The 13,070-nt window shown below is 46.9% G+C and overlaps 1 protein-coding gene across 1 annotated transcript; it reads left to right on the top strand.

Moving 5' to 3' along the window:
• The first annotated feature begins 441 nt into the window (after positions 1-441).
• Positions 442-2,464, top strand: LOC123180601 (protein ANTAGONIST OF LIKE HETEROCHROMATIN PROTEIN 1-like). The gene is made up of 3 exons (XM_044592681.1): positions 442-544; positions 1,058-1,554; positions 1,647-2,464. The coding sequence occupies exons 2-3, from the start codon at positions 1,078-1,080 to the stop codon at positions 1,908-1,910; spliced, it is 741 nt and encodes a 246-aa protein (XP_044448616.1). The 5' UTR covers positions 442-544; positions 1,058-1,077; the 3' UTR covers positions 1,911-2,464.
• Positions 2,465-13,070: the final 10,606 nt, after the last annotated feature.

Genomic DNA, 13,070 nt, shown 5'->3' with positions numbered 1-13,070 from the left:
GGGGTTAGCGCAGGGCCGTGGGATCATGATCGGGCGGCCGGGGGCCGGGCCCTGGGGCGCTGGGCGGTCCACGGGGGGTCAGTGGGTCAAGGAAAGCGGGCGAGGCGGGGAACACTTGAAGGGAACAGTAGGCATTGGACCTGCTTTGGTGGATAAGGATTAAGGGCTCCTTTGATTCATAGGATAGGAAAAGTGGAGAAATAGGAAAAATGGAGGATTGGCATGCCCTGTCCACATGAATCCTATGGGAATGGAAAACACAGGATTTGGCACAAGTGCGTGTTTGATGGGAGCATAGGAAAAACATAGGAACTCAAGGCATTATAATATTACTATTTTGAAGGCTGTGCATTCAAACAAGTAGCCGTTGGTCACTAAACTAGCCGTTAGGTTGCAGCAGTACATATACAAGCTCTGCACTTCATACAGCTCTAAGAACAAGTTTCGATTCATATGCACCAGAACGTTACAAGCAAGTCTTTGCTATAGCTGAAGTTTTGCTGAAGTTTTCCTCGTACTTGCTTGACTGTCTCTGAAATCTGAGGTTAGTTCTTCTAATGTACATATTCCCTTTGCTGCACTTGCTTGGTTGTCTCTCAAATCTCAACTTAGTTCATCTACTGTACATGTTTCCTTTGCTGTCGCTGGCCATCCGAAATCTAGAAAATCGATAGCGCCATGTCTGTTTTAGTTTCGTGGTTACAATTTTCAACCCACCCGGCCACCCCATAGCATCATGTCAGCAACAACCATCACCATCAGAAGCTATATTCTTTTTTGGTTTCTGCATGCTCTAACTTATTCAAACATATACGTAGAGGTAAAATGCAAGAAAGAATCAAATCAGGTGTCCTAATATCATCACCCAGTTCAATGATCTGCACTAAGCTGTATCAATTATCTGCCAAAAAAATCCAGAGTAACACTAAGTGACTAGCATGCCAGAATTAGTCCTTGTTGATCGACCAATAAATTACTAGTACAAGTTTTGACTAGACAAATTAAGTAGTTTACATTTAAACTTGTGAAGTCATGATAACACAGTAATTTTCCACAGGCTTGTTTTCATAGCGTCCAATGGATCCTAGCTACTGTCGCAGATCAAAGAGTGAGGATGAGTTTGCTCTTTTTGTTCTTCCTACTTTAGGAGAACACTCATATTCCTCAAGGAGACCTATGCACACTTCAATACTCACAGGTGCACGGCGTGTAAATAAAATTTTAAATGGACATGAAGACCTATGCAAAAGGCATTTCAGAATGGAGACTGTTATATTTCAAGCTTTGGTTCAGAAATTGCGCGAGAATGATCGCCTTGTTGATGGAAGAGATGTCTCAGTAGAAGAACAAGTGGCTATATTTTTGTATGCATTATCTAAGAATGCAACAAATGATACTTTGGCAGATTGGTTTCAGCATAGTGGACAAACAATCAATTACTATTTTGGTGAAGTGCTCAGTGCAATTACCGAACTCTATTCTGTATACATACGTCCACCTTCCCTACACCCGCATCCAATCTTGAGTAAAGAAAAGTTCTACCCTTTCTTTATGGTATGTATAAATGCTTATGATCAAGTTAGAGTAACATAATTTCAAAATTTTACAGAGAAGATTATATGGCTTATGTACTTGTATTTATGCAGAATTGCATCGGCGCTATAGATGGTACACATATTCCATTGAAACTACCTGCTGATGAGCAAGAACCATATCGCAATAGGAAGCAAACATTGTCGCAAAATGTTATGGTAGCATGTGATTTTGATCTGAAGTTTGTGCATGTGCATGCTGGTTGGGAGGGATCGGCTTCAGATGCAAGAGTCCTACAGGATGCACTTAACCATGGTTTTCAAGTACCCCTCGGAAAATTTTACCTTGTAGATGCTGGTTATGCAAACACACCATAATTTTTGGCTCCATATCGTGGTACTAGGTACCACTTACAAGAACAAGGAAGAGCTCGTCAAAGGCCAAGAAATTACAAGGAATTATTCAACCTACGACATGCACAACTCCGAAATCATATCGAGAGGATTATTGGTATACTAAAAATGAGATTTCCGATATTGAGAGTGGCTTCACATTACTCGGTGACCAAACAAATTGACATATCAGTTGCTAGTTGTGTGCTGCACAATTTCATACGTTTGCATGATGGAGATTTTTCATGGCCTGAGAATACTACTGTGGAGATTGATCAAGAACAATTTGTTGATGTGCCAAGTGGAGACCACAACTATCACAATGATATACATGCTTTTAATTACTCTAGAGAAGCTGGGAATCAAAAACGAGATTATATAGCACAGCAAATGTGGGCACAATATGTATCACGAAGATCTCAGAATATGTAATATTTTATCCAAGTTCTGCTACCATTCATGTACTTGAAATATGAGATGCAAGTTGTAATACCATTCTTGGACTTCATGCTTATGATCAAGCTAGTTTTGCTGCATGCCTAACCAAAAGTCTCTCGACATACCTATCAAAATATACTAAACCATCATGGTCAGTTCTATGACCAATTTAACTAGACAAAAGTATATGACACCCACAGACCAAAAGCTTGCCTAAAATATGACCTCTGATCATAGTGGATCACCACCAGTCCACCACAATGGCTAATTTTGATCATTTGTTTGGGCAAAGAACCAGAGGAAAAGTAAAAATATGGGTACCATCAGGATACAGTCGTGCAACTCAATTGCTAAATAAACGAGCTAGACATTAGCAAATACATAGTGAATTGAGAATTTAGTCAAATCTGAGACCTCTTATTTTTTTACCTAATAGCTGCAAAGAAAATCCCCAAATCCTGAAATAACAAGCTCGATCTAAAAAATCAGAGAGAATCTACAGCAGGTTGCAAACTAATACTAAGCAAATCAATCTAATCTATGTGTATAATACCTACAAATTCATGGGAAATCATGGGAAGCAAAGGAGGACCGGATCTGGCTTTTGGAGTTGCCTCGTACCTTGTTGCTGGACTTCCTATACGGAGGAATAGAAGCAAGGAGGCCGGCCGAGGAGCTGACCAGCTGAGCAGAAGGCCAGGCAGCAGGCCGAGGACCTGGGCAGAAGGCCGGGCGGCCGGCCGGCTGTGGCGGCGCAGCACGACTAGGTCGATGCTGAAGGAACTGGGGGGCGGTGCTTCTGTTTGCGATGTGTCTTGTGAGAAGTTACGCGAGCGTTTATTTACCGCGAAAACTGAGCGCGCGGTGAGCGAGCGTGCGCGCTTTTTTTCCCGCCAGGATTCTTTCCGAGAGCTTCGACCTCTTAGAAACTTTCCTGTAAAATAGAGAAGGGGGAAATCCATAGGATTGATTCCCAAGGTTTCTATTCCTGTAAATCAAACGATTACCAGAGGAAAAAATCCATAAGATTAGAATCCTATGAAAATTCTATAAAAATCCCATGAATCAAAGGAGCTCTAAGGGGGAAGATTCATTAATTAGGCTCGTGTTCGTGTGTGTGCGCGCGCGTGTGATTGGGGTGATTGAGCCGTCCTTGTCACCTCGCCTCTCCCTTTCGTCGACCATACCTACCGTGGCAGGGAAGCGTCGATGATCGGCAGGGAAGCCAATCAATCAGTCGATCGGCTTGGCTCTGCATTGCATTCGCATGCAATCATCGGATGGCATAGGGGTGGCATACGGATACATATATCCCTTGACAAAAAGTAATTTAAGGGTCTCTTTGGATTGAAGGATTTTCATAGGAATATTGGAGGATTCCAATCCATTGGATTTTTTCCTAAAGAAGCCCTTTGGATCAAAGGAACCACACCTCCAAAATTCCTATGGATGCATTCCTACACCTCAATCCTATAGGAATTTCAACATCCACTATAACCTCTTTTTTACACTGATTCGCGTAGGATCGAGGCACTTTTCCTGTGTTTTTCCTGTGTTCCATCCAAATGACCATTCTTATAGTTTTTCTCTATTTTGTAATCCTCTGTTTTGCACCTACAATCCCGTCAAATTCCTGTGTTTTTTGAATTCTTTTGTTTTCTAATCCTGTGATCCAAAGAAGCCCTAAGTGTTCCGACTATATGTTGACGTTTTGTCCCGACGGTGAGATGAGGCGGAAGAAGCTTGGCTTTCTTCCTCTCGGCTCGACTCGCGCGTCCAGGATAAACGGACGGGGACGTCGCGGTCGAGCATTGGATCGTACTATGGGCTGCGGCAGCGTTCCTTTGCGCTGCGTGGATTTGTCGCCCGTGCTCTAGATTGGCTCTACGTATTTGGCGCCAACGTGCACGCCGCGTATCCCGTGTGCCCGTCTGTTGCCCCGCTTCATCTATGCCTACCAGCTGCGTTTCTCCGACTTTTTGTTCCATTCACCACATTATTTTCTTTGGTACCGAAATCTGAGGTGGTACTAAAAAAAAAAAATTCGTCCACACATAGATATTTTTTTGTGACAGTCCAGCAACAACAAGAGAGCAGAGATAGGAAGTATATTCTGCATGACATCATGGAGATGAGTGCTGGTTTCTCTCGTTTTACCCTGAGCTTTATTGGGAGGGATGCTAATGTTGCGACGCATCTTTCTGCTAAAAGAGCGAGTGAGTCTAGGCGTAGATGCTTAGGCTTAATTATACCCTTCCTTTCCTTGCTGACATTTTACAGCAAGATTGTAATACTCATCTTTGATCAATAATGCTCATTGATTCCAAAAAAAAAACGCACTGGGAAGTTCACTCAAGGGGCCAGGTCAACTTTTTTTTTCTTTCAACTATAGGCCGTAGAGAGCCAATCACCTACGTGGGCCAAGAGGCTGGAAAACCCCTATTTGAGGCATACTGCGTTAAACAGTCAACGTATCCCATGTACGAGCGATTTTTGGGTCGGCCCATATGTACATACGTACAGCTTTCAGTTCTGGTTTCGAGAACCTTCTACAATGTTCTCAGCCGGTTTACCCGTTAAAGGTTCCTAAACAGGTTTCTTATATTTAATTCTCCTTTTCCTTTTCTCATGTTTATTTATTAAAAAGAATGTTCAGAATTTTTTAAAAAATGTTCATGATTAAAAAAATTCAAAATGTTCTCTTTTTCCAAAACTGTTCACATATTGAAAAATTGGCTCGTGTTTTTCAATTTTGTTTGGGAGTTTCAAAAAATGTTTTTGTTTTATCACATATTCAAAAAATGTTCATGATTTTGAAAAAAATGTTCTCTTTAGCTCGTGTTTGCATTGAATTTTTTTTAGTTTCCAAAAATATTTCCGTTTATGTTTACTAACAAAAATTGTTGGCATTTTCAAAAATTGTTCGGGATTTTATTTTTTTGTTCAGGGGTTTAAAAATTATTCACATTCTAATTTTTTGTTTGGGAGCTTCAAAACATGTTTGAGTTTTTAAAAAATATTCAAAATTTTAAATCTGTTTGTGATTTTTGAAAATGATTGGCTTCGAAAATTAAAAAAATTGTTCGGGGTCTGCCGATGCCGCTTAGCTCTCTAACGTTTATCGCTGCTTTGTATTCATAAAATGGTCATTAGGTAAAGTGGCTAGCTATGTGCACACACGAGCTAAAGGTCTAGTGTTCAGTTCCATTTTGCGCTACATTGACTGTTTGTAGAAAAACACAACAAACAGACGATTTTTGGTCGTGGGCACATGAAAAGAATGGAGTTTTTACAGTACGCTCGGCGTACCGCATGCTGGTTACTACAAAGCATAGCCGGAAAGCTTGGCTGGAAGGACATTCAGACTCCTCCAATTTTGAAGGTGAACAGAAATCCTGGTCTAAACTATGGAAGGTAGATGTGCCTTCAAAGGTCAAAATCTCCTCTGGAGACTAGCCCAACAATTCATCCCAACAGCGGACTTGTTACACCACTGGAAGATGTCTACTGTCGACAGTTGTGGGCTATGTGGAGCTATAGATTCCTGGCAACACTCTTTATTGCACTGTCACGTTGCTCGATCAGTGTGGGCACTGCAAGCCCCTGAACTCTTTCATGTCTTATCCGAAACGACCGAACCTGACTCAAAGCGCTATTTGTTCACCCTTCTGGACGTGCTCCCTCGGCGGAGTTTACCCAGGTGCTGGTAACCCTCTGGCCTATCTGGTTTTCTCGACAGCAAGTATTGCATGAAAATATTTTTCAAAGCCACCACTCACCACTTTGTTATGAAGTACATCCGAGAACTCAACGATTGTAAACCAAAAGAGGTGCAACACACTCCCGCCACCAGATCAACCATCAGGAAACCTAGGTGGATCCGACCACCAGTGAACTTTGCCAAGATAAGGGTCGACGGGGCTGTAAATAGAGCAAATGAGGAACGCGCTTACAGTGCGGTGTGTAGGGACTACGATGGGAATTATCTAGGGTCATCGGTGATCAGATGCGCCAACCTCACTGACCCATCAACACTTGAGGCACTGGCTTGCCGGGAAGCTCTTGCACTAGCTCAAGACCTATCATTGTCTCATGTTGTTGTTGCCTCAGACAACAAGGGCGTGGTGCAGGACATCAATCTTGGTATAGGAGGAATGTATGCACCTATCGTGAAGGAGATCAGAGATACTGTGGAGCTCTTTCAACAATGTACCTTCATCTTCTAAGGCCAGAAAACTAATCAAGAGGCACATGGCCTTGCTAAGCACGCTTTTGGTCTGGAATCGGGGCACCATGTGTGGCTGATAACCCCCCACCCCCCCCCCCCATCTGAATTGTATCCCTATGAACATTAGTAATCAATAAAGCAAGTGTGTTTAGACTCAAAAAATGAGAGGAAAACACAACAAATAGGAGCTCCTATTGGGCTGCATCTTTTTGCGCTACAAATGGGAGTTAATTCCTTTCTGCATCTTTTTTTCTTTGATTGAGCCGCAGGAAAAAATGCTATATGTTGGGGTTCGAACTTAGGATCTCCCCTACCAAACGAAGGCTTCAGCCGACCACTGTGTTACAAGAGAAGGTTTATTAGCCGATTAGTAGTACCCCCTCAGATTCTTTACACCTAATCCCATAAATTTATATACGTTCACGAATTGTCTGAAATATCAGCAAGCCTTCTCTCTCACATCCACCATGCCGCTAGTCTGCAAGGCCAGTTGGTGCAGCTGAGAGCTTTCTGGAGTGAGCGGAGCCTGCTCTCGGCCGGCGGAGCTACATAGATGTCTCTCCCATAATGTTGGGGACAATTTATCGGCGTCATCTGCCTTGTCCCATGTGTTGCCTACCACCAAGGGCTAGTCCATCGCCGTGCTTGTGGCCCGGTGCTATAGATCTTGCTTGAGCTTAGAGAACTATATGTCTGAGCCTTGCCTCGCATCTGTCAGTGGAGCATATGAAGGTGGGCTCGTCGGTAACCTCGTGTGAGGGACATGCGTCGCCTCTGTCATGCGAGAAACTGGAGGTGCTTGAGTCCGTCGTGTCGGTGGTTCCTGTGGTTGATGATGTCGATGCAACTGGTGTTTTGGTGCTTACTCCTAGGAGCCTCTTGGTTGATGACAACTCTACACCAATAATACAATGAGTTCTACAATTTCTTGGACAAATGGGCGACTGAGCACCTTGGATCGATCCGGCAAGACAAGTGGCAGCCTCCTGAAGGAGAAACCAGCCAGGAAGAAATCAAAGAGGAACAAAAGCAAGATGGGTGGTGCCACCGGGAAGGCGTATGCGATTTCATGATGGAGGGTGCCGTGTGCCTTTGGTTGTCTAAGTTGTTGTTGCTAGTGTTCTCGTCAAGGGTTCCGATGTGTTGTACAAGTGTCAAGGGTTGATGTTTCACACTTTGTGAGTAGTCCGCTTATGGGTTGTTTGCATTAGTTAATTAATATACAAGGCAAATATTTTGCCATTATTTCAGAAGAAAAACTATACTTTGTAAAAAATGATCACCCTCAGCGATTTGGCCTTGGTTTCATATCTATCCACACTGGGCAGTCGATGTTTACCTAGGGTATGAAGGGCCTCAGTCCATCTATCCCTGAATCCCTTGTTGAAACACATGGTTTAGGGTTTTGCGTGGGTGGTTGACATCCAGCCTCACGTCTCAATATATAGATGATCACAATTACAATTACATACGTATACAAATACGTGTACAAGAACAATATACTAGACCCTACTTTACATGCCCCCTCAATCTGAACTACATACAAGATTCAGATTGGTTCTAAAATGGTCTAGCATCTGTCTAGTAGCGGGTTTAGTAAATACATCCGCTAACTGATCATCTGTAGAAATAAACCTGACTTCCAGTTCACAAGCAGCTACTCGTTCTCTCACAAAATGAAAATCAATCTCAATGTGTTTAGTCAGAGCATGAAACACCGGGTTCGCCGTCAGGTAAGTTGCCCCTAAGTTATAGGACTGCGCTGCCGTGGGACTCCAAGTTCTGTGAGAACTGAGTCTATCCAAATGGCTTCAGCTGCGCCATTGGCCAATGCCTTATACTCTGCCTCGGTGCTTGACCTCGAGAATGTGGGTTGCTTCTTCGAGCTCCAAGATACAAGATTGGGTCCAACAAATATAGCAAAACCACCAGTAGAGCGCCTATCATCAACATAGCCTACCTAGTCTGCATCGATGAATATACTCACTCCAGTAAATCTGGACTTACGAATCCGTAGTCCCATGTCTAGCGAACCTTTGACATATCTTAGAATACGCTTGACTGCTTCCCAATGATCCTCCGTTGGCTGAGACATGAACTGACACACTTTGTTCACTGTGAAGGAGATATCAAGACGAGTGAGGGTCAAATACTGAAGTGCTCCAACCACACTGCGATACCGAAAGGAGTCATCTCTACCCAGTAGTGCACCACTATGACGTGAGAGACTCTCGGATGTAGCAAGCGGAGTGGAAATGGCCTTGCAGTTCTCCATGTTGACGCGATGAAGAAGATCCAAAGCATACTTTTTTGCGTCAAGGTCATGCCCCCTGAATAAAAGGATGCTTCCAAACCAAGGAAGTACTGGAGGCGACCCAAATCTTTGATGGGAAATCTAGCAGCTAACGACTGCACAAGACGATCCACCACGGCGGGGGTAGAGCCAGCAATCACAATATCATCAACGTACACCAGCATGTATATCTGTATAGTACCTTGAGAGAAGATGAACAGAGATATATCTGATCGGGAGGCAACAAAACTGGGCTGCGAAAGGCGTTGACTCAAACGAGCATACCAGGCACGGGGCGACTGCTTGAGACCATAAATAGACCGCTGAAGTTTGCAGACATGAGAGGGATACGTGGCATCCTCGAACCCGGGTGGCTGCTGCATATACACATCTTCGACCAAGAACCCATGTAAAAAGGCATTGCTCACATCAATCTATCAGAGGCTCCAACCACGAGACACAACAAGAGACAGAACCAAGCGAACTGTGGCAAGCTTCACTACCGGGCTAAATGTATCTCCATAGTCAATCCCATGCTGTTGAGTGAAACCGCGAGCAACAAGACGAGCTTTGTGCTTATCAACAGACCCATCCGGACGATGCTTGGTTTTGAAAATCCACTTGCAGCTCACAATATTAACACCAGGTGGCCGAGGCACCAAGACCCAGCCGTTAGTGTGACGGAGAGCAGCAAACTCCTCGGACATGGTGGCACGCCAGGCAGGTTCACCCAAAGCATCAAGATGGGAAACTGGTGCGGCGGAGAAGGCACGGCGGCGAGAGTCATACCCAACCGTGCCATCAGTGTAAGTGAGGGAGTCCTGGATTAGGGGGTATCCGGACAGCCGGATTATATCCTTTGGCCGGACTGTTGGACTATGAAGATACAAGATTGAAGACTTCGTCCCGTGTCCGGATGGGACTCTCCTTGGCGTGGAAGGCAAGCTTGGCAATACGGATATGTAGATCTCCTTCCTTGTAATCGACTCTGTGTAACCCTAGCCCCCTCCGGTGTCTATATAAACCGGAGGGTTTAGTCCGTAGGACCAACAACAACAACCATACCATAGGCTAGCTTCTAGGGTTTAACCTCTTCGATCTTGTGGTAGATCAACTCTTGTACTACTCATATTATCAAGAACAATCAAGCAGTACGTAGGGTATTACCTCCATCAGGAGGGCCCGAACCTGGGTAAACATCGTGTCCCCTGCCTCCTGTTACCATCTGCCTAGACGCACAGTTCGGGACCCCCTATCCGAGATCCGCCGGTTTTGACACCGACATTGGTGCTTTCATTGAGAGTTCCTCTGTGTCGTCATCGTTAGGCTGGATGGCTCCTTCAATCATCAATAGCGATGCAGTCCGGGGTGAGACTTTTCTCCCCGGACAGATCTTCGTATTCGGTGGCTTCGCATTGCGGGCCAACTCGCTTGGCCATCTGGAGCAGATCGAGAGTTATGCCCCTGGCCACCAGGTCAGGTTTGGAAGCTTAAACTACACGGCCGACATCCGCGGAGACTTGATCTTCAGCGGATTCGAGCCCCTGCCGAGTGTGCGGCACGGTCACGATGAGCATGATTTAGCTCTACCATCGGACAGTGTTCAGGAGACCGCACCGGCAACCGCTCCGAACCTCAATTCGGAGCCAATTGCGCCATCCATGGACGGGTGGATAGACCCCGCCACGGAGACCGCATTATCAGCGGCGATCGGGCCGAGTATTGACCTTACCCTTCACGAGAGCCATGACGCCAAACTGCTGGATTCTTCCCCAGCCACGGACTCCGAACCGCCTGCGCTCATGCCTATCGAATCCGACTGGGCGCCGATCATGGAGTTCACCTCCGCGGATATCTTTCAGCACTCGCCCTTCGGCGACATACTGAACTCATTAAGGTCTCTCTCCTTGTCAGGAGAGTCCTGGCCGAACCATGTCCGGCAGGATTGGGATGCGGATGACGAAGAAATTCGCCGCCCACCGACCACCCACTTAGTAGCCACTGTCGACAATTTGACCGACATGCTCGACTTCAACTCCGAAGACATCGACGGTATGGACGACGATGCAGGAGACGAACAAGAACCACTGCCCACAGGGCACTGGACAGCCACCTCATCATATGATATATATATATATATATATATATATGGTGGACACACCCAAAGAAGGCAATGGTGACGGGACAACAGAGGATGACCCCTCCAAGAAGCAACCCAAGCGCCGATATCAGCGGCGCCGCTCTAAGTCTTGCCAAGGCAAAAGCGGTGATACCGGCACAGGAGATAATAGCACTCCGGACAGTGCCGAAGATGACGACAATCTCCTCCAACAAGATTTAGAGCAGGAGGATGGAGAAGCCAACCCTCCCGAGAGAGCGGCAGATGGAGAGGCGGAGGATGATAACTACATGCCTCCCTCCGAAGACGAGGCAAGCCTCGACGATGACGAATTTGTCGTGCCTGAGGATCCCGTCGAGTAAGAGCGCTTCAAGCGCCGACTTATAGCCACGGCAAATAGCCTTAAGAAAAAGCAACAACAGCTTCGAGCTGATCAAGATTTGCTAGCTGACAGATGGACTGAAGTCCTTGCGGCCGAGGAATATGAACTCGAACGCCCCTCCAAGAGTTACCCAAAGCGCAGGTTGCTACCCCGACAGGAGGAGGAAGCATTAAAACCTACATCTCCAGCGTATGGCGCGGCTGATCGGCCACCTCATGGCCGCGACAGAGAGGCATTTCAGCCAAAAGCTCAGCCCGCACCCTGATGGCACTCAAATAAAAATGTCAAGGCCCGGGGAAACACGCTAGACCCGCGAGTCGTATTGGAGGACAAAGCAAAACACGCAACATCGATCTACGGATCACGAGGGCGCGCCACTATGCGAGACGATAACCATCACGCCGGATACAGTAAAAGTAAATCTGGCCGGGCCGAACACAGCGGACAAGACTTATTTGAGCTGCGTCGCGATATAGCCCAGTACAGAGGCGCCGCACACCCCGTATGCTTCACAGACGAAGTAATGGATCACCAAATCGCAGAGGGTTTCAAACCCGTAAATATCGAATCATACGACGGTACAACAGATCCCGCGGTATGGATCGATGTGACGCCCGGATAGTTACACTACAGTAATTCCCTATTAACGATGCCACGTCACCACGATTACTGTTGTTAACCTCTAGATGCATCAAATCCCGTTCGAATTCAAATTCAAAATCAAGCAAATAATAAAAAATTTCAATTGTCAAAAATTAAATGTTCTAAGGTTGACCAATAAATCCTAAGTAATTATGGTGGTGAAACCACATTTTTATAATATGATTAGATGCACTAAATAAACTAAAACAACGATAAAACAATTATCTAAAATGATTTTAAAATAATAAGCACATGCAAAACACTTTCCCCAAACCTGGGGCGACCGAAACCTAGCGACCCCCCTCCCCACTTTCCCCAAACGATCCCCACCTCCCCCTCGTCTCCCTCACCCGCCGCCACCACACAACACACACACACAAGCACGCACGCACGCATCGTGCCGGGGAGAGGATCTCCCCGCGCCCGATCCCCTCGCGTGCAGTGGGCGCCTTCGCCTCGCCGTCCTCCTCGTCGCCGCCTCTCCGGCTCGCCTTCCCCCTCGCCCCTCTTCCCCGACCCGATCTGGATCGGGAAGGGGCAACAAGCCCGACGCCCTTGGACATCGGCGCCGTCGTTGTGTGCCGCACCGCGACCGCCCGGAGACCTCCCCGCCTCGACCTCTCCCCTGTAGTCGACCCCGCCACCATCGCCGACCCGTCCTCGTCCTCCCCGAACGGCCTCCACGAGCTCGCGCCGCCGACTCGCCGGACTGCCTCCCCGTCGCCCTCGCGTCCCCGTCGTCCTCCCCACGCCCCACTGCCTAGACCCCACGGCCCCGTGGTGAGGCCCCGACATATCCTCCTCCCCCTGTCTCTGTACGCACGCGCACGCGCTCGCGACCACCGCCGCTGTTGGCATCGCCGTCGGCCACCGCGAGCCATCCTCTCCTCGTCCGGCCACTGCACGCCCGTGCCGTCCCGTGCCCGTGCACGCACCGTGGCCGCGCCCTGCTCCCTACGCACGGCGTGCCCGCTGCGAGGCCGAGCCCCGCGCTGCTCCGCTCAACGCCGGCGCCCCTGCAGCCCACCTCCAGTAACCCTCAC

Source organism: Triticum aestivum, chromosome 1A, assembly GCF_018294505.1.
Source record: "Triticum aestivum cultivar Chinese Spring chromosome 1A, IWGSC CS RefSeq v2.1, whole genome shotgun sequence".
Lineage (NCBI taxonomy): Eukaryota > Viridiplantae > Streptophyta > Magnoliopsida > Poales > Poaceae > Triticum > Triticum aestivum.
Note: the sequence above shows the minus strand (reverse complement) of the source record. Positions and strands in the feature narration are given on the sequence as shown.

Coding starts and splice junctions, on each gene's coding strand:
- LOC123180601 (XM_044592681.1), top strand. CDS start 1,078: ATGGATCCTAGCTACTGTCGCAGATCAAAGAGTGAGGATGAGTTTGCT. Junction 1,555..1,646: donor AGTTCTACCCTTTCTTTATG/GTATGTATAAAT, acceptor GTATTTATGCAG/AATTGCATCGGCGCTATAGA.